Raw genomic sequence first — 22256 nt, 5'->3', positions numbered from 1 at the left:
CCCACAAGGCTCAGAGAACACCATGGAAGAGAAGGAGGGGAAAGCCTAAGAGCTAAAGGACAGGGGAAATTGTGTAAAATTCTGCCTTCTAGATATAACTTGACAGCTGCATTCATGAACTTGCCATAGCTGTAGTTACCTGCACAAGATAAGGCAGTGAAAAGAACAGCATGGGCAGGGGAGGGCTCATGAGGCCACTCCACTTGCTGAGAAACTATTGGCAGTTGATAGTTGCTCGGGGAGGGAGCATCTGTCTTTGGAAAAGTGTGTTTGCTGATAAATTGCCCATGTTCCAGTAGATGGCTCCACCCTCAGGTACATGCAGGCAGCATTAATGGACACATTGGGTTGAGAGGAGGAGGAGGAGGAGGAGGAGGAGGAGGAGGAGGAGGAGGAGGAGGAGGAGGAAGATGAGGAAGATGAGATGATAATGAAGTTGAGAAGATGTGCTGGGAAGGGGGTCCAGAGAGAGTTCAAATGGGAAGAGGGGGTAGATATAATCAAAATCCATTGTACACATATACAATTCTCAAAGAATGAAAATATTTGAAATTAAATAAATGCAGGGAATAATCTTCTACCCAGCCAGTTCTACGACCACCAGCAGTTAAGCATATTGTTTCCCATGTATCCTGGCACTTCGTTACACTCACAGAACAAGTAGCATGGAGTCTTACTCCCCCCACTCACAGAAAAAGTACCATTCTACACAGCCCTTCTGATGAGTATGTAATAGGGTCTTACTGGGATTCTCTTCTCCATTTCCTTAGTGACTAATGAGGAACACTTTTTCATATGTCTATTAGCCATCCAGGTACCTCTCTTGAAATGTCTATTCAACTCTTGTCCATTTAAAGGTTGAGTCCCTGACCTTTTGCCTGCAAGAATTCTTTACCCATTCTGGGCATCCTTTATCTAACAGGACTGGCAAATGCTTCCTGTGGTCTGTGACTCATCTTTTCATTTACTGCTCTCTTTGGAAGTGTATTTTTTTTTTTTAATTTTGGTAAGTCATTTTCTTTGATAAATTGTGATTCTGTGTCATTTCTAAGAGCTCACCAAACCATGAATGTTCTTCTGTTTTCTTCTAGTGTTTTATAGATTTAGCTCTTACCTTCAGCCTATGATCCATATTTAATTTAATTATTTTAGCACAGCACAAAGAAACATCAAACTGATTCTTTGAAATTTCAGTTGTCCCAGCAACATTGGTTGAGCGTTATTTCCCCCACTGAGTTGCCTGGATCCTTTTGTTGAAAATCAATTAAACATGAATGTAAAGGTTTATTTGTGAGTTCTCATGTCTGTCTTAATGCTATTACTATAATGTTTGGGTTACTCCAGCTTCATTAGTAAGATCCACAATGGGGAAATGTAAGTCATTGAACTTGGTTATAGTTTTTCCAAGTTGTGTTGCTATTCTAGGACCTTTGAATTTTCATATAAATCTTTCATAGATTCAGCTTATCAATTCCTATAAATCCTACTAAGATCTTAATAGGAACTGCACTGAGCCAGAAAATTAATTTGGGGGTGCGTGTGCTGTGCCAGCAACATTGCATGTTCATGAATGTTAGATAACATTGGCTTACATCACCCTTAACTTCTAGCAATGTTTTGTAATTGTCAAATGTATAAACCTTGCACTTGGTTTGTTAAATTTATTCCTAAGTACTTTAATATAGAGAGTTGTTCTATTAGTACTTTTTCTCTAGAGAATCTTAATACACTTAACTATATTATTACAGCCATGGGAACTAGACTGATAGAAATGGTGATACTAGACATACTGGTCTTCTTGCCATTTTAGGGAAAAGCATTCAGGTTTTTGGTTTTGGTTTGTTTTATTCACTGGTAAGGACGATGTTGGTGGTAGGATTTTTCTTCATGCCCCCTGTGAGGTGTGGAAGTTTCTTTTACTACCCGTCTCCTGAGAAAAGTGCCTGTGATGGCTGATCTTGGTTGTCAAGTTGAATACACTCGGAATCAACCAAAGCACAAGCAGCTGGCACACCACAATCACACGAAGGGTTCTCATGATGGAATCATTTGAGGTGAGAAGACCTACCCCACTTCTGGTCCCACTATCAGTATTAGTCAGGGTTCTCCAGAGGACTAGAACTAACTGAATACACACAAACAGGGGTTGGGGGTTATTAGAATGGCTCACAGGCTAGTTCAACAATGGCTGACTCCCAAAGGAAAGGCCAATAATCCAGTAGTTGTTCAGTTTACAAGGTTGGATGTCTTAGTTGCTCTTCAGTCTATGCTGAAATCCCTATGAAGTAGGCTCTAAAGTATGAAGATGCCCCAAAGTAATGCCTCAGAAGCATGATAGATGACCTTGCCAGTGAGAGACAGGACAAGCAGATAGAACCCAAAAGCTTCCTCCTTCCATGTCCTTCTATGTGGCCCAGATTTAGGGTGGTTCCTCTTATCCCAAATGACCCAATAAAGAAAGTTCCTCAGATGCATGGCTAGCTGCTTGTGTTTTAGTTGATTTTAGATGGACAATAAAGATTAGCCATTACATATAGATCTACTGTGTGGAGATTCTAGATTTAATATGGAAGCTTGATCAAGTTTTTAAAAGTGTCAAAAGTTTGAATTATTGGTTGGTTGAAGCACTTGTCAAAAGATGGCCTACTAAATAGGAGCTGGAGATGCCTAATATCCCTTGGTTTAGTGTTGATGAAGGGTTTGAAAGCTCTGGAAAACTACAGTGACAAAGTGGATATGATGTGTGAAACCTTACCCTCCACAATGAGAAGGCCCTTCACTAATCCTATAAGACCCAAAATGGTGAGAGGGGCATCAGCATACCTGAAGAGCTTTTGGTGGCTCTTTTCCTTGTGCTGGATCTTAGAGTTGGAGATGCTGGTACTCAATTGGATGAATTAAATATGTATGATGGGTTAATTGGGCCCCAGAGTAGCAGGGACCAGGTGGCAACATTGAATTGTTAAAAACAAGATGACTATAGTTATCATTATAGGCAGCACAGACCAAGTGGTATTTATGGTGGCATGATTCATATGGACCTTTGGTATTGGCCAATCAGTCATGGTGTTTCCAAGAATGAAACAGATCAGTCCACTACATTTTTATTTAATTTGTATAAGCAGAAAAATTTTGGAACAAATGAAAAAGGCTATCCTGGATCATAGTAAGAGGAAGTTTGGCCTGTAAACCAATTTCCAGATGAGCCAATGTGCAGACCCAAAACTCCTTAAATGAAGGGATGGCCAGTCTACCTGAGGAAGGACCTTGCTAAAATACTTAAGAGTTTTGTTGTTAGCCAGATGGTGGTGGCACTTGCCTTTAATCCAAGAACTTGGGAGGCAGAGGCAGGAAGATCTCTGTAAGTTCAAGGCCAGCCTGGTCTACAGAGTGAGTTCCAGGACAGCTAACGATACACAGAGAAACCCTGGCTCAAAAGTACACCCCACCCTACCCCCAAAAAAGGTTTTAATGTTAGTCTTTTCCTCATCCTTCCCCATAGGGACCTATGACCTTCACAAGGGTAACTGTGCACTTGGGGAAAGGAAACAATCATTTTCCAGGGTCTAGTGGATACTGGTTTAAAACTGTACTGATTCTGGGAAACTTCAAGGAGCATTGTGATCCTCCAGTTAAAGTATAGCTTAAGGAGGTCTGGTGGTTAGTGGAGTTTTGGTTGAGTCCAACTCACAGCGGGTCCCATGGGTCTCCAACCTAACCCTGTAGTTCTTTCTCCAGTTCCGGAATATATAGTTAGGATAGATATAATTAGAAGCTGGCAGAATTCCCACATTGGTTCCCTGGCCTGCGGAGTGAAGTAAGGGCTATTATGGTTGGAAAGGTCAAATGGAATTTCCTCTACTAGGGAAGACAGTGAACCAAAGATTATATCGAACCTGGAGGAATTGTAGAAATTAGTGCCACATAAAGGACTTGAAAGATGCAGGGATGGTGGTTCCCACCTCATCTCCCTTCAGCTCTCCAACTGGCCGGTACAGTGGATCGTGGAGAATGACAGCTGATTATCACAAACTTAATCAAATAGTAACTCTAACTGCAGCTGCTGTATCAGATGTGGTATCCTTACTTGAGCAAATTAAGACATCTCCAGGTACATGATATGCAGCTACTGATCTGGCAAATGCCTTTATCTTAATACCTGTCTCTAAGGACCACCAGAAGCAATTTGCTTTATACCTTTAGAGTTTAACTTCAAAGGTATAATAACTTTCCAGCCCTGTGCCATAACATAGCTTGGAGATAGTTATGGTCTCTGTCTCTTCCACAAAATATCACACTGGTCCACTATACTGATGACATTATGCTGATTAGACCAAGTGAGCAGGAGGTAGTAAGCACTTTGGACTTGTTGGTAACACATATGAGAATCAGAGGATGGGAAATAATCCAACCATAATTCAAGATCCTTCAACCTCAGTGAAATTCTTAGTCCAGTGGTGTGGTGCATGCAGAGATATTCCTTCTAAGGTGAAGGATAAGTTATTGTATTTGGCCCCTCCTACTACCAAGAAAGACACCACAGTTAGGTCTATTTGGATACTGGAGACAGCACATTCCCCATTTGGATGTGTTACTCTGGCCCGTAAACCAAATGACTCAAAGTTGCTAGCTTTGTGTGGGGCCTGGAACAGAAGGTTCTTCAACAGGTCCAGCCTGCTGTGATCACTTGGACGAGCAGATCCAGTGGTACTTGAGTTATCAGTGGCAGATAGGGATGCTATTTGGAGCTTTTAGCAGGACCCCATAGGTGAATCACAGAAGAGACCTTTGGGATTTGGAATAAGGCTCTATCATCATCTGGAGACAACTATTCCCCCTTTGAGAGACAGCTCTTGGGCCTTAGCATAAACTGAATGTTTGCCAATGGGCCACCAAGTTATTAAGCAACCTGAGCTGGGTATTATCTGACCCACCAATCATAAAGTGGGATATACACATCAGAAACCCATTATTAAACTGAAGTGGTATATATGTGATCTTGAGGGCACAAGAAAGTAACATGAATCTATTACCCAAATGCCTACTGTTTAACACTCTAGAGGTGGTGGGGTGTAGCTAGAGTTTTTCTGGTTCTGTCTGGCCCATGGGCTGAGTACAAAAGTAAGAGCTAGACAATGGTAGGCCTGAGCTAATGGCCGAGCAGTTTAAATAATATAAGCGTCAGTATGTTTATTTTATAAGTGGGCTACTGGACCGCCGGGACTTGGCAGGACCTGGAGAGAAAAACTCTAGCTACAGTGGGGCCTGGAAGAATGGAACCAAGAAATGAGGCAGACTAAAGTCTCATACAATAGCCAACTTTATTCAGAACATCAACCGATTTATACTTTAAGGGTAAAGAGTAAAATGTACACTCACAAGGGCAAGCCGCATGTGGTGTGGATAACCTGCATGCATCAAAAACATGACTTTCCATAGAGGCATGTAAACAAATAACAATAGCCAATTGTAATGAATAATCTGAAGTAAACTCACTCCTATCTGCTACACCTTGGAGGGGCTTGAAAGCATAATACAAGAACAATTCCGTGTTTTTAAAGAAACTGAGATCACAAGACTCTCTTGTTTTCTTGGAGTTTTCTCAAAGCACTCAGGAATTATATTCTTGGACTAGTTCCGACACCTATGGGTTCTACTCCTGTTACAATGCCTTCTGCTCCCAAGTATGCATCTATAGCTTCAGGGGATGTGGCCTATGGTCAGTTGACTGAGGGGAAAAAGGCTAGGGTCTGCTTTACTGATGGTTCTGCATTCTATGCTGGCACCATTCAGAGGTGGACAGCTGCACTATTACAAACCATTTCTGGGACAACCCTAAAAGACACCAGTGAAGAGAAACCTCCACAGTGGGCAGAACTTCAGGCAGTATACGCAGTCATACATTCCTCTTGGAAGGGGAAATGGCCAGATGTGCGATTGTTTACTGATTCATGGGTTGTAGTCAATGGACTGGCTGGGTGGATGGCCAGTGACTTGGAAAGAGCATGAATGGAGAACTGTGAGAAAGACATCTGGGAAAGCAGCACATAGATCTCTCTAAATGGGCAAAGGATGTGAAGATAAGTGTGTTTCATTTAAATGCTCATCAAAAGGTGACTTCAGTTGAGTTCAGTAATCAAGTGGATAGGATGACCCCTTCTATGGACAGTCAGCCTCTTTCCCCAGCCATCCCTGTCATTGCCCAGTGGGGCATGAACAAAGTGGCCATGGTGGCAGAGATGGGAACTGTGCATGGACTCAACAACGTAGACTTCCACTCACCAAGACTGACCTGGCTACAGCTGCTGCTGAGTGCCAGATCTGCCAACACCAGAGACCAACACTGAGCCCTAGATATGGTACCATTTCTGGGGTGACCAGCCAGCAACCTGGTTGTAGGTTGACTACATTGGATCACTTCCTCTGTGGAAAGGACAACACTTTGTCTTTATTGGAGTAGATACTTATTCTGGTTGTGGATTTGCCTTTACTGCAAGTAATGCTTCTGCCAAAACCACCATCTGTGGACTTGGAGAATTTTTTTGTCCACCGTCATGGTGTTTCACACAACATTGCTTCTGACCAAGGAACTCACTTCACAGCCAGAGTCCCCCACCATCCTGAAGCAGACAGCTTGATACAACAGTGGGATGACTTTTTGAAGACACAGTTACAGTACCGTTTAGGTGGCAGTAGCCTGCATGTGGGAGGGCTGTGTCAGGGTTCTCAAGAAAGATGTATATGCTTTGAATCAACATCCAATATTCAGTATAGTTTCCCTTCTAGTCAGGATTCACAGGATCCAGTACTCCAGGGGTGGAAATGGGAATCATTCCACTCACTATCACCTCCAGTGACCCATTAGGAAAATTTTTGCTCCTTGTTTCTATGGCCTGAAGTTTGGATGGCCTGGAAGTTTAGTTCCAGATGGGTGAGCACTCCTGCCAGGAGACACAATAAATATTCCATTGAACTGGAAGCTCAGACTTCCCCCTGGTCACTTTGGGCTTCTGATGCCCTTAAACCAACAGGCTAAAAAGGGAATATCATTGTTAAGGTGGGGTGATTGATCCAGACTACCACGGGGAAACTGGATTGCTTCTCCACAAAGAAGGTAAGATTATGTCCAGAATGAAGGAGGTCCATTAGGGAGTCTACCTTGGTGTTACAATATCCTGAGATTAAAGTCAATGGGAAACTGCAACAATGCAATCCAAGTTAGCTGACAGAGAACTCAGACCCTAAAGGAATGAAGGTATGGGTCACTCTTCTAAGATCCAAGACCTGGTGAAGTATATTACACACACACACACACACACACACACACACACACACACACACACACACCATATATTTGTTTTTTCTTTCCTGTTTCTTTATAATGTAATGTAACAATTCATATAATATCAATGGCTGTTATGTTTAAGTTATGAGACACTCAAAGAATGTCCCTCAAGTGACATTGCCACCTATTCTAAAATATATAATTTACTCTCAGATATACATGGGATACTTCGTGGGTGTTCATGGGAGTTACATCATGTTAGATGTAATTATGACCTGGTTATTGTTTCCATTTGTAAATTAGGCATGACATAATGAAGTATGACAAACTGACAAGGGGTGGACTTGTGATGGCCAAGTTTGGTTTTCAGCTTGACTTCATTTGCATTCAATCAAAACACAAGCAGCTAGAAATGCTTCTGAAAAAATTTTCTTGATTGGATAATTTGAGGTGAGAAGACCCACCCTAAATCTGCCACACCTTCTGCAGGCAGCCTATACAGAAAGACATGGAAGAAGGAAGCTTTTGCTTTTTGCCTGTTGGCCCTCACTCTTACTGGCAAATTCCTCTTTCTTGTGGCCAAGGCGTTACTTTGTTGCTGTTCGAACACACTTTGTCAGGATTTCAACACAGACTGAGCTGAGACATCCAATCTCCTGAACCCATCAACCACTAGATCCTTGGCCTTTCGACAGAAAGGAGACGGCCAGACTAGCTAACCCATAGCCTATAAGCCACCCTAATAAATTTCTTTTTAACATATTCCCATATAAATATTCTTTCCATCAGTTCTATTCCTCTAGAGAACTCTGACCAATACAGATACCATGAATGAGTGTTGGATTTTATTAAATGCTATTTCTGCATGATTATGAGGTTTTTGTCTTTGATTCTGTTAAAATCATACACGACTTTAGTTGATTTTCAATGATAAAATCAAATTGAATTTCTGGGTACTTGGTCATACTGTGTAAATATTTTTGTATAGTATTTGGTTCAATAAGCCAATTTTTTGTGAGTGCTGGGCATTCAGTTTAAGGCCTAAATGTCTATCACCAGTAGCTACCCTCCAAGCTGCTTGCTATTTCCCAGAGGATCTTACTATATCCCTTGGCTGGTCTGGAACTTGTGATTCTCCTGTCTGAACCTTCCAAGTACTAGAGTTCAAGAATGTATCATCATGCCCAGCCTTCTAATACTTTTGAAGTATTTTTTGCATGTATATTTAAAAGGAATGTTAGTTTTCAGTTTTATTTCATGATTTGTCTTTTCATTTTGGAGTCAGAATCTTGGCTCATAGAATGGCAGCATGCTTCCACAGACATGTAAGTGGAATTTTCATTGTTATAATTTATAAATTGTAATGTTTCAGTTTCTGTGAGTCAAACCATCATATCATCATCATTATCATCATCATCACCATCATCTGGTGCTTGGATTGAACCTAGCATGCTAGAGTGCCCTGTATGACTGAACTCTAGTCTCAGCCAACTCCCAAGTTACCATTAAGGAATAAGCAAGATCTCAGTCACTAGTCTGACCACCATCTAATTGGTGCAACACGTCCAGAGTCTTAAACTGTCCTGTTGCAGACAAGAGCAGAGGCAGATGATTTGCCAGGACTTATGTACCTCAGCATCAGCTCCATTGACTAGACAGGAGAGGCGTGTGCTGCCTCCTACTTTTCTTCCATATCATGGAGTGTTTAAAAAACTTCCTGAGTTGTCACTGGCCATTGTCACCACAGTTTCTTATCTTGAGATCACATTCTCCCGAGATTTGGGGGAGATGTGTAATAATGGTACACAGATATTTATGAACAACCAACATAACTCTGCTGTTTAGTGTCTCTAGATGTCAAGAGCCAATCAGCTGTCAGAAGAATCTATGTGTCAACCTGGTGTTTCAAGAGATCAGACTGTCTAGTCAATGTTGCTTTCATCATGTATTCACAACACTTGTTATGATCATGACTGATCTGGGTTATCGTTTAGTTTGTGAAGTGCAGTGCTATAAAAGTATAATGCAATGGAAAGGAACTGCTTCTTTCCAGATTAATTGATCTCATATGTAATTCATTAAGTTACTTTCAGTTTTTGAAAACAAAACAAAAATCATCTCAGTTTGATATGCACTGCTGTTCATTTTTCAAACCTCAATTCACATGTCACCTCTTCTAGAATGAGCAGCCACTCCTTGTCATTTTGTGCTACGTGTACTGTCTCCTTTACGCTTCACAAAAGGGTATGAGGATCTTTATCTTTACAGATAAAGATCCTGGGGGCCCAGAGAGGTTAGGAAATAGACCATTATCATCTCTACAGTATAATGACCAGTTGGTTTAAACACAAATTCAGGTAACTCAGGCTAGCCTCTCCTGTTGCCAAACTAGCCCTCTGAGTGCTGGGTACTCCCTGCCCCAGCACTTGCATAGTTTTCTCAGAGACCTTACCTCTCACAGATTCCATATGGCTTGACACAGAACTCCTGGTGGAGTAGTTTGGGAAGGCCTGCCAGAACTGTGTGATTGGTTTCTATTTTGTATTTCTAGCATTCTAAAGTGTAGTGACACACGGGTATTCTGTATGTACTGAAAACAACTATACTTCCAAAACTTTGACACAGAAGGAAATTAAGTTTTTATTTAATACAAACTTTTGCTACCAGTCAAGAGAACTGAGCCTCAAAGAAGGAAGGTGGCATTTGCCCAGTCATACAGTGATAAAGTAGAACATGTTTTCCACCCATGACTATTTCTTGTAACCCTCAGACTTTAGTTCAGAAGTGGCAAAGCTGATGCCATACAACAGTTTGTAAGTTGTTTAAAAAAAAAAAAGTAAAAAAGACCAAAAAAACTAAGGGATCTGAACTTAAGATATCAGAGGCACTGTGGAAAATTCTAATCACTGACTTTATACCTATCAAAGCTGTTTATTAGTTCTGAAGATCACCCCCTACCTGAAATAAACCAAGGCCTCTCTCAGACCCCAAATCAGCCAACTTAACTCCTTGCTTGGTGCTAATAAACTAAGAGCCTGAGATGTGAGGAATAAAATTCACTCAGGTATGCAGCCCAGCACAGTTGCATAGACAAGCATAGCATTCTCCTACTTCACAGCTATGGTCTTACTCTGCAAGCTGAGTCCTATGGATGAAGAATAAATATAATCTCTCTCTCTCAACCCCTCCCACTGGCTGCTCCTTCCAGCTAGGCCTGACCTGCTGGTTGTGCTGTCATCCCCCACACCCCAGAGCTCACCAGGCCTGCCCAGCCACAGGCCTCCTTTCCTCCCCACTCAACACCCACCCCAACCCATCCCATCTGTGGTCAAGGTTAGCAAAAAAGCCATGGGACCTCTTTTACAGCAGTTCAGAAAACAAAAGCGAAGACGACCTCCAAACACCAAATCCTCTAAAATTCACGTTTGGGGCCATCCTAGGAAGCTGCGGCCACAGCCTTTACTCACCTCGCTGCAGGTCAGTTCAAAGCTGCTGCATCGCATTTCACCCATAAGGAATTCAGCCCACTCATTTCCTTGCTCCGCTGTCCTAAGAGCTTCTCCCTAGTCTTTCACACTACATCAAGACAGTCGGACTTTGCCTTTCGACTTCTCCATTAACAGTCCTTCTTTCCGTATAGACATGTCCTCAAGATGATCACCTTATAATATAAGCATTTTGTTATTTTTGTTATTCCCATTCATTTAGGCTAACCTGACTCTGATATTTATATTTGCTCAGCTTTCTAATATTTGCAAAGAAAATTTTTTCTCAAAACTCTTCTCATTCATCTTAAATTTCTTTGAAATTATTACCTACTGTGATGGAGCCAATTAGGGGTTCAAGGTCAGACTCAGTAACAGGGAGGCTCGCTCAAAATTAAAATGTAAAAAGAGGGCTGGGAATGTAGCTCCATGTAGAGGGCTTGCTTGTTTGGTACACACAGACCTGAGGTTCAGTTCTCAATACCTCAAAATAAGTTTAGTTTATGCGGTTTTCCTAAATTGCTATACATATTAAAAACATATATTCAAGGTCGACATATAGATTCATGCACACAAACACATTTGAGACAGACTTTCCTGTAGCCCAGGCTGTCCTAGACTAAGCATACAGCCAGCGATGATAAACATCTGACTCTTTTGCCTCTACCTGAGTGCTGGTATTAGAAGGTATGCCACCATACCTGGTTTATGGTTGTTGGGGGAATGAACCAGAGCTTTGTGCAATGGTAGGCAAGCATTCACTACCTGAGCTACACCTCTAGCTCTGAGATGTTTATTTCTAAGATTATATTTTATTTCTCTCTTGTCCAAAGTTTGCTCCAATTGAACTACCTTAACTTTCCAAGTGCTAAATTTCTGTGCTTTCTATTGGCTATACACAAATATTCCAGGTTTACTTTGATTTCTGCTTATTTTCTGAAGGTTAAGAACTTTGGGGCTGGAGAGATGGCTCAGTGATTAAGAGCACTGGCTGCTCTTCCGAGAACCTGGGTTCAGTTCCCAGCACCCTCTTGATAGCTAACAACCGTCTGTTAACTCCAGTCCCAGGAGATTCAGCACCTATTGCTAACCTCTACGGGTACTACATGCACATGGTACACCAACATATTTGAAGGCAAACATCCGTACATATAAAATAAAAATTTAAAAACTCAATAATAATAATTTTGAAAGAATACTAACCTCCCATGATTGTTTCAGTATCTGTTTCAGGCCAACTACTGCCCAGGCCTGAGCTGCCCAAAGTAAGGGCTGCTCCCACAAACAGCAACTGGGCTGAAAAGGCAGTTGTTTGAATCAGGATGCACTGAAGGCATGTATACTCACCTAACACAAATCCTACCTAGAAAACAGAATATAAAACATCTCAGTAATACTTCACATTGAATATGTATTTGGGTTAAATGAGGTGTTAAATAATAGATGATGTCTTTAAAAAAATGTAAATGTTGCCAGGTGGTGGTGGTGGTGCATATCTTAATCCTAGCACCTAGGAGGCACAGGCAGGCAAATCTCTGCAAGTTCAAGGCCAGACTGATCTACAAAGGAGTTCCAGGACAGCCAGAACTGCAACACAGAGATATCTTATCTGGAAAAACCAAGAAACAAAACAAAACAAAAGCCAACCAAGCAATCAACCAAAAAAACCTTTAAATGTCACTATGAGAAAATTTAAAAGTTTCCCATTTGCCTACACCGTGGCATTAGTCAGCAGGCAGTAGTGGCCTGTGAACGTCACACACTCAAGAGTGAAAGGTGAGAATGATTATATTTCCTTGAATTTTTTCTTTCTTTCGTTCTGTGAGATGGGGTCTCAACGGTGTGGCTCATGCTGGCCTGGAACTCGAGACCCATCTGCCTCAGTCTCCCCATGCTGGGGTTACAGGTGTGCAAACCTGGCGATCTCCCTGACTTGAGGACAGTTCACTGGCAACGAATCAAACAGGATTTTTGTGAATTTTATTACAAATCGACACAATATTTTTACTTGTACTTGAGACTCCCAAGCCCTAGAAAGGCAGCTTTATACCCCACATTCTGTCCATTTGATAAAGACAGGGCAGCGCTAAGAATTCAGTGCAGGATCCATCTGTGTCTCTGGTAGAAGATGCCTGAAGAAGGAATCTGAAAAGTCAGGGGCCATCAGCGGTGCTCTGTGGACTCATGTCGGAGGCCGTGTTCTCCCCGTTAATTCATTCACTGAAACTGAAGAGTTGTTCAGGATGAGTACCTGAGCAGAGGGATCACATCTAGGAAGGGCTGAGCCTACTTGGGAGGAGAGGTAGGTGCACTCTGGGACAGTGGGACATTGTGACATCAGCAGTGATGGTCTCTGAATTTCCTATTGCTGACCCACCCAGTCCACGCTGTTACTTGCTCCAAGCCCATTCCTCTACCATGCGTGTGAAACAGCTCAAATCAGCAGATCCACATGGACCTTGAGGTGACAGGCTGGCTCTGGTGAATATTCCTCTTTTCTATTTAGAAGGTGACCTACCGCAGTATTACGTGTTTGTTGTGAAGTGGATAATGATGCCGAATTCCCTGAGGTTTTCCCTTTGTCCTGATTAAGGATTCCTCTTCGAATGGTTCAGAATGTGGAGGAAAGAGTCCCAGGCAGTCATTCCTTCAGCTTCACTGGTAACGTTTACTGGGGCAGGGGACAGCAAAGGCTTTTATTTCTAAGCACTCTCTCATAATTTTGGTGTGAATTGGGGCCCGTGGTCCCCATAGATTTCCTGTGGGCCATAAGGCCTAATCCTTAAAAAGCCCTTAAAAGTTATATTTTGGAGGCTGAGGGTACAGTACAGAGGCACAGGGGTGAGCATGTATAAGGCCTTGAGTTCAATTTCCAGCACACACAGACACAAACATGCTATAATTCTACATCAATAAGCTCTGCATGTTACTTTACTCAGGCTAAAATATGGTGTAACAAAGTCATTACACATTAAATAAGTAAGCCTGGGCTCAATAAGCACATTTTATGTAAACACAGGACTAAATGGCACCCATCTAAGTTATGAGTGAGAGGCTGGTGGCTACATATCTCAGACTTGTGCCTCGGAACTGAAGATGGACTTACAGAACTAGCCTGTAGGTTTCATTTTAGCTAAATGAACTATCAGAAATGCTAGCAATCTGTCTTTTCAGAGTTCTTTTCTTTCTGCCAATCACAGATTCTAGAATTATAGACTCTTTGGTTTTACATGTTTCTCTAAACAGAGTTGCAATGATTTTTATCAGTGAATATTTACCTTAACATGAAAAATATAAGCTTTTGCACCAACATTTTCCAAATTGGTTTACCTTGGAATGTCACCTTTCTACAAATACTATGTTATTATAGCTATGGGTGTACAAAGAATGTGTGTATATGCATGTACACAAGGTTAGATTTCAGCTAGATGTTTTCATCTTATCTCTTTTTACTGAGCCAAAATTCCTGCTATAGAAGTAGTTTTTAAAATTATGTATTTGAGGGGCCAGAGAGATAGCTCAGTAGGTAAGGGAGCCTGCTACTTAAACACAAGGACCTGAGTTCATATTCTAGCATCCACATACAAAGGCATGCCAGCCTGTAACCCCACTGCTGGGGTGGGGGTGAGCTGAGATAGGAGGATCACTGGAGGTTGCTGGAAGCTAGCCTAGCTCCAGGTTCATTAAGAGACCCTGCCTCAAAAGAGTGAGGCAGAGTGAGGCATAGAGTGATACAGCAGGTCATCTGATCTCCTCAGTGGCCTCCACATGTGTGCAAAGGTATGTGCACATCCGCAAACATACTACACACACACACACACACACACACACACACACACACATTTCTGTATCTGAAAAAAAAACTAAAGCATTTGAAACAACATATTAATGAATACCTTTTGTTAATCAAATACTGTAATTTATGCTTTATCTCCAAGAACCTGCCATTTAAAAAAATAACCAGAACAAGTTTCACAAATATGCTTATCTCACACAATAATAATGATTAATATTCTCCATTTCACATTCAGTTCTGTAACCTGGAAATGTAGTGATGGGTACCATTGCTATTGCATTTACCATATGAATATGTGTATAATATGCATCTGCCAAGGAGCGTGAATATCTTATGACAGGAACAAATAGTATGGACACATTATTATAACCTCTTTTGAGACAGCCTCTCACTGTGTAGCCCTGGCTGAGCAGGAACTTGCTATGTAGACTGGCCTGGCCTCCACTTGCATCTGCCTAACAAGTACTGGAATTAAAAGCATGTGCCACCACACCTGGTCCAGTTATTGCTGTAAGTGTTTTTTGTGAGTTTTTTAAGTGCAGGGCAAACATTCTACCACTGAGCTGTATACCCACAATCCTATGCAGTCTTAAGACCCACAGAGAGCTATCTGATTATTTTCCTTTAATTTATCCAACTGCTACACCCCCCACCTCGTGTGAGTATGTGTGTGTGTGTGTGTGTGTGTGTGTGTGTGTGTGTGTGTGTGTGTGAGGGGGGGGGTCAGCTTTTCACCCAACACTAAAAACTCAAAGATAGGGTAAAACCCTTGCCTCAATAAGCATGAGGACTTGAGTTCAAACTCCCAGAAGGTATGGAAAAGTAGGGCACATAGTTCATGTGTCTGTAATCCCTCTAACTCTACAGGGAGATGAAAGGTGGACACTGGAGAATCCCCAGAGTTCAAGGGTCAGACAGTCTGGCAATATGAGGTAGAAAACAACAGGAACCTCACTTTAAACAACATTGAAGGTGCATGACACCTGAGGTTGTCCTCTGACCTCCAGACAAATGCCATGCATCACTGACCCCACATACAAACAAAACAAACAAAATTACCTCAAAGATGTACATGATCAGGTCTTTGCCCTGGCCAGAGGCAAAAGATTATCAGATGATGTCTTAAATCTAACAGTATACAGTAGGGGTCATAGAAATGTAAAACAAGATGTCCCAATTGTGGAAGTCCAGAGTAAGTAACAAACTGCAGTAGTTAAGAGAACACATTATAAGTGGATTGTCTGAGTTTAAGTCATAACTCTATTATTTGCTGTGTAACCTTAGGCATATTACTTACCCACTCTGTGCTTCAGTGCTCCCTACAAATGGGCATAGTTTAGACCTAAAGTTTTGCATGAGTCTCATGGGCTTAGACAGTACGATACACAGGGAACCCTCACTCATGTTGGCTAGTGTGCCAGGGACAAAATAAGACCAAGCCAGGAAATATGAAGTATATCATGCTTAGCAGGCAAACACTGAAATCTGAGCTGCATTTGTGTGGAGGGCTATGACAAAGGCAGTGGAAAGACAAGTGGAGAAAACCCGCGGACTCCAGAGAGGCTCCCGTTAGGATAGTTCTTGGAGAAAACCTGCCGACTCCAGAGAGGCTCCCGTTAGGATAGTTCTTGGAGAAAACCCGCTATGACTCCAGAGAGGCTCCCATTAGGATAGTTCTTGGAGAAAACCCGCTATGACTCCAGAGAGGCTCCCGTTAGGATAGTTCTTGGAGAAAACCCGCTATGACTCCAGAGAGGCTCCCATTAGGATAGTTCTTGGAGAAAACCTGCGGACTCCAGAGAGGCTCCCGTTAGGTTAGTTCTTGGAGAAAACCTGCGGACTCCAGAGAGGCTCCCGTTAGGATAGTTCTTGGAGAAAACCTGCGGACTCCAGAGAGGCTCCCGTTAGGATAGTTCTTGGAGAAAACCCGCTATGACTCCAGAGAGGCTCCCGTTAGGATAGTTCTTGGAGATTGCTGAGGAAGAGATTCTGGTCTGCATTGCAGACAGACAACTCTGGGACAGAAGGAAAAGTATAGAGAAGATGGGATGGGGGACACATATCCTAGGCAGCTCAACCTGAGCTACATGGTCAGACACCACCATCTCAAAAGGGGCTGGAGGAAACAACTGATGAGAGATAATGGCTAAGGGACAGAAGTAGAAGGCAGGTTGTTTAGGTGATAAAATTGGCAAGCTTAGACTAAGGGAAATGAGGTTGAGCCATTGTGGGTGGTTCTGATAATTAGCTTGCATGATGAAAAAGCAGGGGGGAAAGGAGGTTTGGGGTAGGTTTTTTTGCTTTTGGGGGTCTGTGGAATGAGTAGAATTAGTGTTTAGGACACCATGCAGAGCGTCAGTAAAGATTTTGGACTCATTGGGGATATGAACAGGAGTCTAGGAAGTACAATAATGAAGAGATTCGGGCTTGGTTCTGGAAAGCCCATCACTGAAAAGCCAAAGAGTTTAGCTAGCAAAGAAGTATGGTCAGAGGAGGGGAGACTAGAAGGAAATCGAGTCATGGAAAATGATGGAAATTCCAGGAGGAAGTGTTTAAATGCAGGAGAGAAAGAGGTCAAGTGTCGCTAAGAATCGTCCCTTGGAACTGGCACTTTGGAAAGAGCTTTAAGAAAACCTACAAGCTACCGCTGCAATAACGTCTGATGGAGTGCAGCAAGAGACAGTCTTCTTCGTTAATATTTTAGGTTGCTAGGTTGAGTTCCTAGAGAATATCCACAGGTGTGACCCAGTTTCACACTTGCTACACGTTATTTTCTTAGGGCCTCGCAAGAAGTTAGCCACATCAGCGTACACATGCTGATGTTGGAAAGAATGAGTGACAGGTCTGTAGCACCAAAGATCTGCCTCTGAAGGGCTCTGGGAGCTCCCAACACGTGGCTAGTTCTAAGCAGTAGTAGGAGGCCTCAGGGAGTTACAGTAATCTTAGTAGAAACTAACTTCCAGGGCTGATCTGGTGTCTGTGTTGAAGGGAGCCCCACATTGGTGATGAAGATGCGGATGGTACTGTTGGGTGATACACACAAACATGGGCAATCTTGGACGGCTTTTTAAAGCGCCGAACTTGCTGTTTTATTTCCTTCCTCTGCAGGGAGCACTGTCTTTCCTTCTCCTTGCAGCACACAAGCGTCCTCAGGACCGCAGCTCGGAAGCCCGGCTAGGTCGAGCTTGGACAGTCCACCATGGCAGTGACTCTAGGTGCCATAGTCTCCCGGATTCTTCCCCAAACTTACCCGGGAACTCCGCCGTGGAGCTATTAGGAGCGCACGGCGGACAGGACGCGGCCGTGATCGGGGCGCCCTGAGTGGGGGCGCAGACAGGGCCCCGCCGCCCCGCGTGCCGACGCGCCGGCCGGCGCCCCGCTCGTGCTCGCAGTCGCCCGCCGTGCGGGGCTCGGCGCATGGCCTCAGCCCCGGCGGCCGGGTCGCCCGGCTGTTCGCGCCACGGATGCCCGCAGGCCAGGCCGCCCACCCCGGGGCCCGCGCCCTCCGCCTCCCGCGGCCCGGCCGCTCCGCGGGCCGCCGCACTGCGCATGAGCGGGAGCCCGGCGAGCCCGTGAGAGGCGCCGCCGCCGCCGCCGCCGTCCATTCGCTGCGGAGCCGGAGGAGGAGGGGAGAGGTCCGGAGGACACCAACATGGTGAGGCACCGCGGCGCCGTGCCGCCCGGCTCGGGCCCCCAGCCCGGCCGCGCTCCGCTACCCCTGCTCGGCCGGCGCCCGCCTCGGCCCGTCCCTTCCCGGCGCCGCCGCTACGCGAGGGCCGGGCAGCGGAGCGCGGCGGGGCCTAGTCGCCGGAGCGGGGCCGGGCGCCCGGCGCGGAGGCGTTGGGGGACGGCCCGCGCCCCATTGTGCGGCCGGGCGGCGCCCGGACAGCGGGCCCGGCGCTGCCTGGTCCCGGCCGGGCCCCTCGGTGCTGGCGGCCCCGGCGAGCCGGCGTCGGCCTTCCCAGTCCGCGCTGGCGCCGGGCGCCCAGGAGTTGGGGCGGCTCGGCAGAGGCTCGGTCCCAGCGAGAGGACTGGGAGGCTCCGGGCTGCGGACGGAAGTGCAGCCGGGGGACCCGAGACCTGCTGCCTTCCGAGCGCCTGCTCTGTTTGCTTGGGGTGGGAGGAGTAATTGCTTTATTATAGCAGTTAGGGACCATTTGTGGTTCTTAAAAGACAGTTTGTCAAGTTGCTCCTCTCCTGGTTTTTGTTTGGGTGAGAAAAAGTCACGGAAGCTGGAGGACGCTGTAGTGAGCTGACTCCTTTGTCATTAAGTACCTGGCGCTGCCGGACACTGTTTTTCAGTTTGGAAGTATACAGTCACACCTTGTTGGAGTTCCAGGCAGGCTGCTGGGTGAATAGTAGAAGTGATAGGGTCCTGTCGCTCCGGAGAGCAGAAGGGCCTCTTTGGGGAGGAGGGTGTGTGCTCCAGTCTTCAGTTGTGGGGGGTTGTTTTTCTCTCAGTGACACTTAAGTGGCCCCAGCCCCCAGCTGCTTTGGTCTCATGTGTGGATCATGTGGTTTGGTCCCACATATTAAAGATTTCTCTTCTGTGCTAAGTTCTTAAAACTTTATATTTGTAAGAAAGCTTTCCTGTAAAGTACAGGTTAGTGTTTGGATTGAGAGTACAGTGTAAATTCAAAGACCCAACAGAGAGTCTGCAGTTTCTTCTTGGACAGGCCTTGGACATTACCCCTGAACCCCTAAGAGTTTCCACCCTCTTACTGAGGTGCTTGTAGCAGGCTGAGTTAATGAAGTGCGGGTCTCCGATGAACATTTATCGTCGCGGTGTGTGTATGCAGCTTCCAACAGCCCACATCAGAGTCTCCTAGAATCCAGTGCCTGCCAATGCTCTTCGGGAATGTAGGATTCATGCTGTTTAGATGAGAGCTCACTTTGGGTTTGGGCTTGTAGCCTTCTGTCCCTTTGGTTAATATTAAATTAGCTCGTTTTGGAACTTAGCCACAAGTCATGCAATCGTACTGGTTGTGACAAGATGCCCTTAACTTAAAGCACTTTCTATGCCTTAACTCATTTTATGTCACTAGGACTGTCTTGGTATGGTCTTGTTAGTTTAGAAAGTCAACATAGGCCCATAAAAATCTTACAGTAAGTTTATTTCATTATAAATTTGTAGGTTTTTTTTCTTAGTACAGTTGTAGGCTGTTAGGAGTTTTTGTTTGTTTTGTTCCTGGTAGGTGCACCATGACTATTTTCTACAACATGAATTATTGTCAGTTTTAGGAAAGACATAAATGACAGAATATCTGAAATATTTCTATAAGAAAAAAATCCAGTTACCTGTCTTTCACACTCACAGAGAGACCAAAAATAACCCGGGCTGGGGATCAAACCTAGGCAGGGCTTCATGCCTGATAGGCATGTGTATTTTAAGAAGTACTCCAAACATCTGAGTTTTCTCCTAATAAGATGGCAGGACTGGGTTTGTTAGCTTCTAAAGTTGTACCGAGTTTAATAATTTTATGATTCTAATGATTTTTAAATGTATAAAATCTATGTAGATTGTGTAGCCTATTTGATTTTTATAAATTACCAGAAGATTTTAGACCTATAGTGTCTTAAGAGGTCATCTGACTTGTTCCCTCCGCTTTATAAAAGTAGAAATGGAGGCTCAAGAAGGTTTTGAGGTTCAGGTTTGTAAGATGGTTACAAAAATGTAACTATTTTCTCCCAGCCTGTCATTTCCTAGTATTTGTGGTACATGTATAAGTCTGTAAAATTAAGACTAGAAAGGAAATCTAGAAAAATGGCTGAAAATTGCACTTGAGATTAAATTATATTAAATAGGAAAATAAGTATTACAATAAATAATGTTAAGTAGCAAAATTAAAATTAATGGGTAGTTAATATTGTTAATTACTGTTTTTAATGGCTTCAAAATAGGACTTTGAAATGTATATTGTATTTTTTGCTGTTTGCAGGCTCTAAAAATGCAGTATGTAAATCTGTCCTGGATTGTTCTTTAGAATGTGTTGCATATCTTCTGTATAGCGGCAAGTAAAGCAATGCCTGAGTGCTTCTAACATTCATTAGGTATCTGCTATATTCCTCACGCTGTTCTAAGCCTTGAGATACATCTGTATCTATCAGACAGAAACCTAGAAAGTCAGAAATCTAGGGAAAGTCAAAGAGTAGACATTGTCTATATTTTCCTGCTACTATTTACGAAGTATTAAGTGTTACTGGGGTGGGGGAAAGACCCTATTAGGACAGAGGATGGTTAGACACATACTGGGGGCGTGGTGGAAGTGGGGATACAAAATAGCAAAATAGTGTCTGTGCTCCGCGGAGGAGAGAAAACTTGAACAAACTGGGAGTTGAGAGAGTAAGCCTTGCAGAAATAGGGTGGAGAAGAACTTGCGAGACCTGTAGCAGTGTATGAGTGTACGGAAGGCTGCTGGAGTGGGAGGGAGTGATAGCTGGGGCTTTGTCTTGGTGAACATTGGGAAGATACCAGACTTTTGCTTCGGAGAGAGAGGCAGACAGGAAGCCCTGCTAAACTCTGAGTGCTGTGGTGGTGTTTCTTTTGTCTCAGGTATCCTGTTACAACATGGTATTTTCAGACAGTCCTTTCCATTCAAGACTCTCATTAAAGTTCGTTCTTTCCTTCTTTCTCTCTCTCTTTCTTCTTTCGCTTTCTCTCTCTCTTTCAGCTCTGGCTGTCCTGGAACTCAGTCTGTAGACCAGGCTGGCCTTGAACTCATAGAGATCCACCTGACTCTGCCTCCCTGAGTGCTGGGATTAAAGGCATGGGCCACCACTACTCAGCTAAAGTTTTTTCTTCTGTAGCTTATGTGTACAGAGTTTTGAATTCTGTTTCACTATATAATGTTTAATACAACATTTTCCTCTAGCTGTTCCAGGGTTAATTTTAAAAATTTGTTTTTCTTAAGTTGGATGTTTTGGTGATTTGTATGCACATCAATGACTATATACAGAAAACTGGGCCTTTGAGGAGAGAAGCAATTGAGATTTATTGAGAACATAGCACATGCTCATCTTACAGCTTCTAACTGTGCATTCCTACTCCCACTTGTGGACTAGGCAGTATTACCACCTCCTGTCAGCATGGCTGGCAAATGTCTTGGTGGTTCTTGGTGATTTGAGCAAGGTGAAGAGCTAGTTTGGGAAAGAGCAGGGATTACAGACACCGTCCTGATTCTTACGTGATACCTCCTCCAGGCCTCAGTTTTCCCCTTTGAAAAAAAGAAAGAAAGAAAAATCAAGCAACATTTCACTACTGGTGTGGAATCTCTGGCTAGTTTGACTAGTTTCTTATATTGAATGCAACCAAGTTGCTTCTATATTAAATTCTATAATAAATCAAAGGGTCTGATATAAACATTAAATATGTAATTGAAAATTAAAACTCTGGTTCGATCCCGGGTTTCGGCACCAAAAAAAAAAAAAAAAAAAAAAAGAAAATTAAAACTCTTTGGTGTATAGTGAAAAACATTGGAAATAAAATTAACTGAGTGAGAGTTTTGTTTTCCTTAATTTGTAAAAGACCAGGACTTGAGTCAAGTAGTTTTAGTACAGTCTCTTAGTGGGTGTGAACCTACCTAGAGGAAGTCTGAAGCAGCCCCTTTCACACACAGCTCTAAGGTGCTGAGGACCAGCTCAGGGGCTTGTGCGTGGTAGCCAAGTACTCTACCATCATGCTACATCCCTG

At 43.5% G+C, this 22256-nt stretch overlaps 2 protein-coding genes across 2 annotated transcripts in view; one reads left to right on the top strand and one right to left on the bottom strand.

Moving 5' to 3' along the window:
• Nucleotides 1-5302: 5302 nt before the first annotated feature.
• On the bottom strand, nt 5303-18221 carry LOC128106366 (ATP-binding cassette sub-family B member 10, mitochondrial-like). The gene is made up of 2 exons (XM_052731836.1): nt 17817-18221; nt 5303-12990 (listed from the first exon to the last, which is right to left on the bottom strand). Exons 1-2 carry the CDS (start codon nt 18169-18171, stop codon nt 12953-12955), a joined length of 393 nt encoding a protein of 130 aa, XP_052587796.1. The 5' UTR covers nt 18172-18221; the 3' UTR covers nt 5303-12952.
• Dcun1d1 (defective in cullin neddylation 1 domain containing 1) overlaps nt 18109-22256 on the top strand; it is a 34174-nt gene continuing 30026 nt past the window's right edge. The window contains exon 1 of the mRNA XM_052731834.1: nt 18109-18221. Coding sequence (XP_052587794.1) covers nt 18219-18221 — 3 coding nt within the window. The 5' untranslated portion in view covers nt 18109-18218. The remainder of the gene's footprint in view (nt 18222-22256) is intronic.

Source organism: Peromyscus californicus, unplaced genomic scaffold, assembly GCF_007827085.1.
Source record: "Peromyscus californicus insignis strain IS unplaced genomic scaffold, ASM782708v3 Scaffold_9__1_contigs__length_137607984, whole genome shotgun sequence".
Taxonomy (NCBI): Eukaryota; Metazoa; Chordata; class Mammalia; order Rodentia; family Cricetidae; genus Peromyscus; species Peromyscus californicus.
The sequence above is the reverse complement of the archived record's forward strand: the minus strand, read 5'-3'. Positions and strand labels throughout refer to the sequence as shown.

What these genes read in the sequence shown, in the direction of transcription:
- LOC128106366 (XM_052731836.1), bottom strand. Translation starts at nt 18,171, where the DNA reads ATGGACGGCGGCGGCGGCGGCGGCGCCTCTCACGGGCTCGCCGGGCTC. An exon ending in CTCCACGGCGGAGTTCCCGG is followed by an intron (nt 12,991 to 17,816) that starts GTAAGTTTGGGG and finishes CTTCAGTTTCAG; the next exon opens with TGAATGAATTAACGGGGAGA.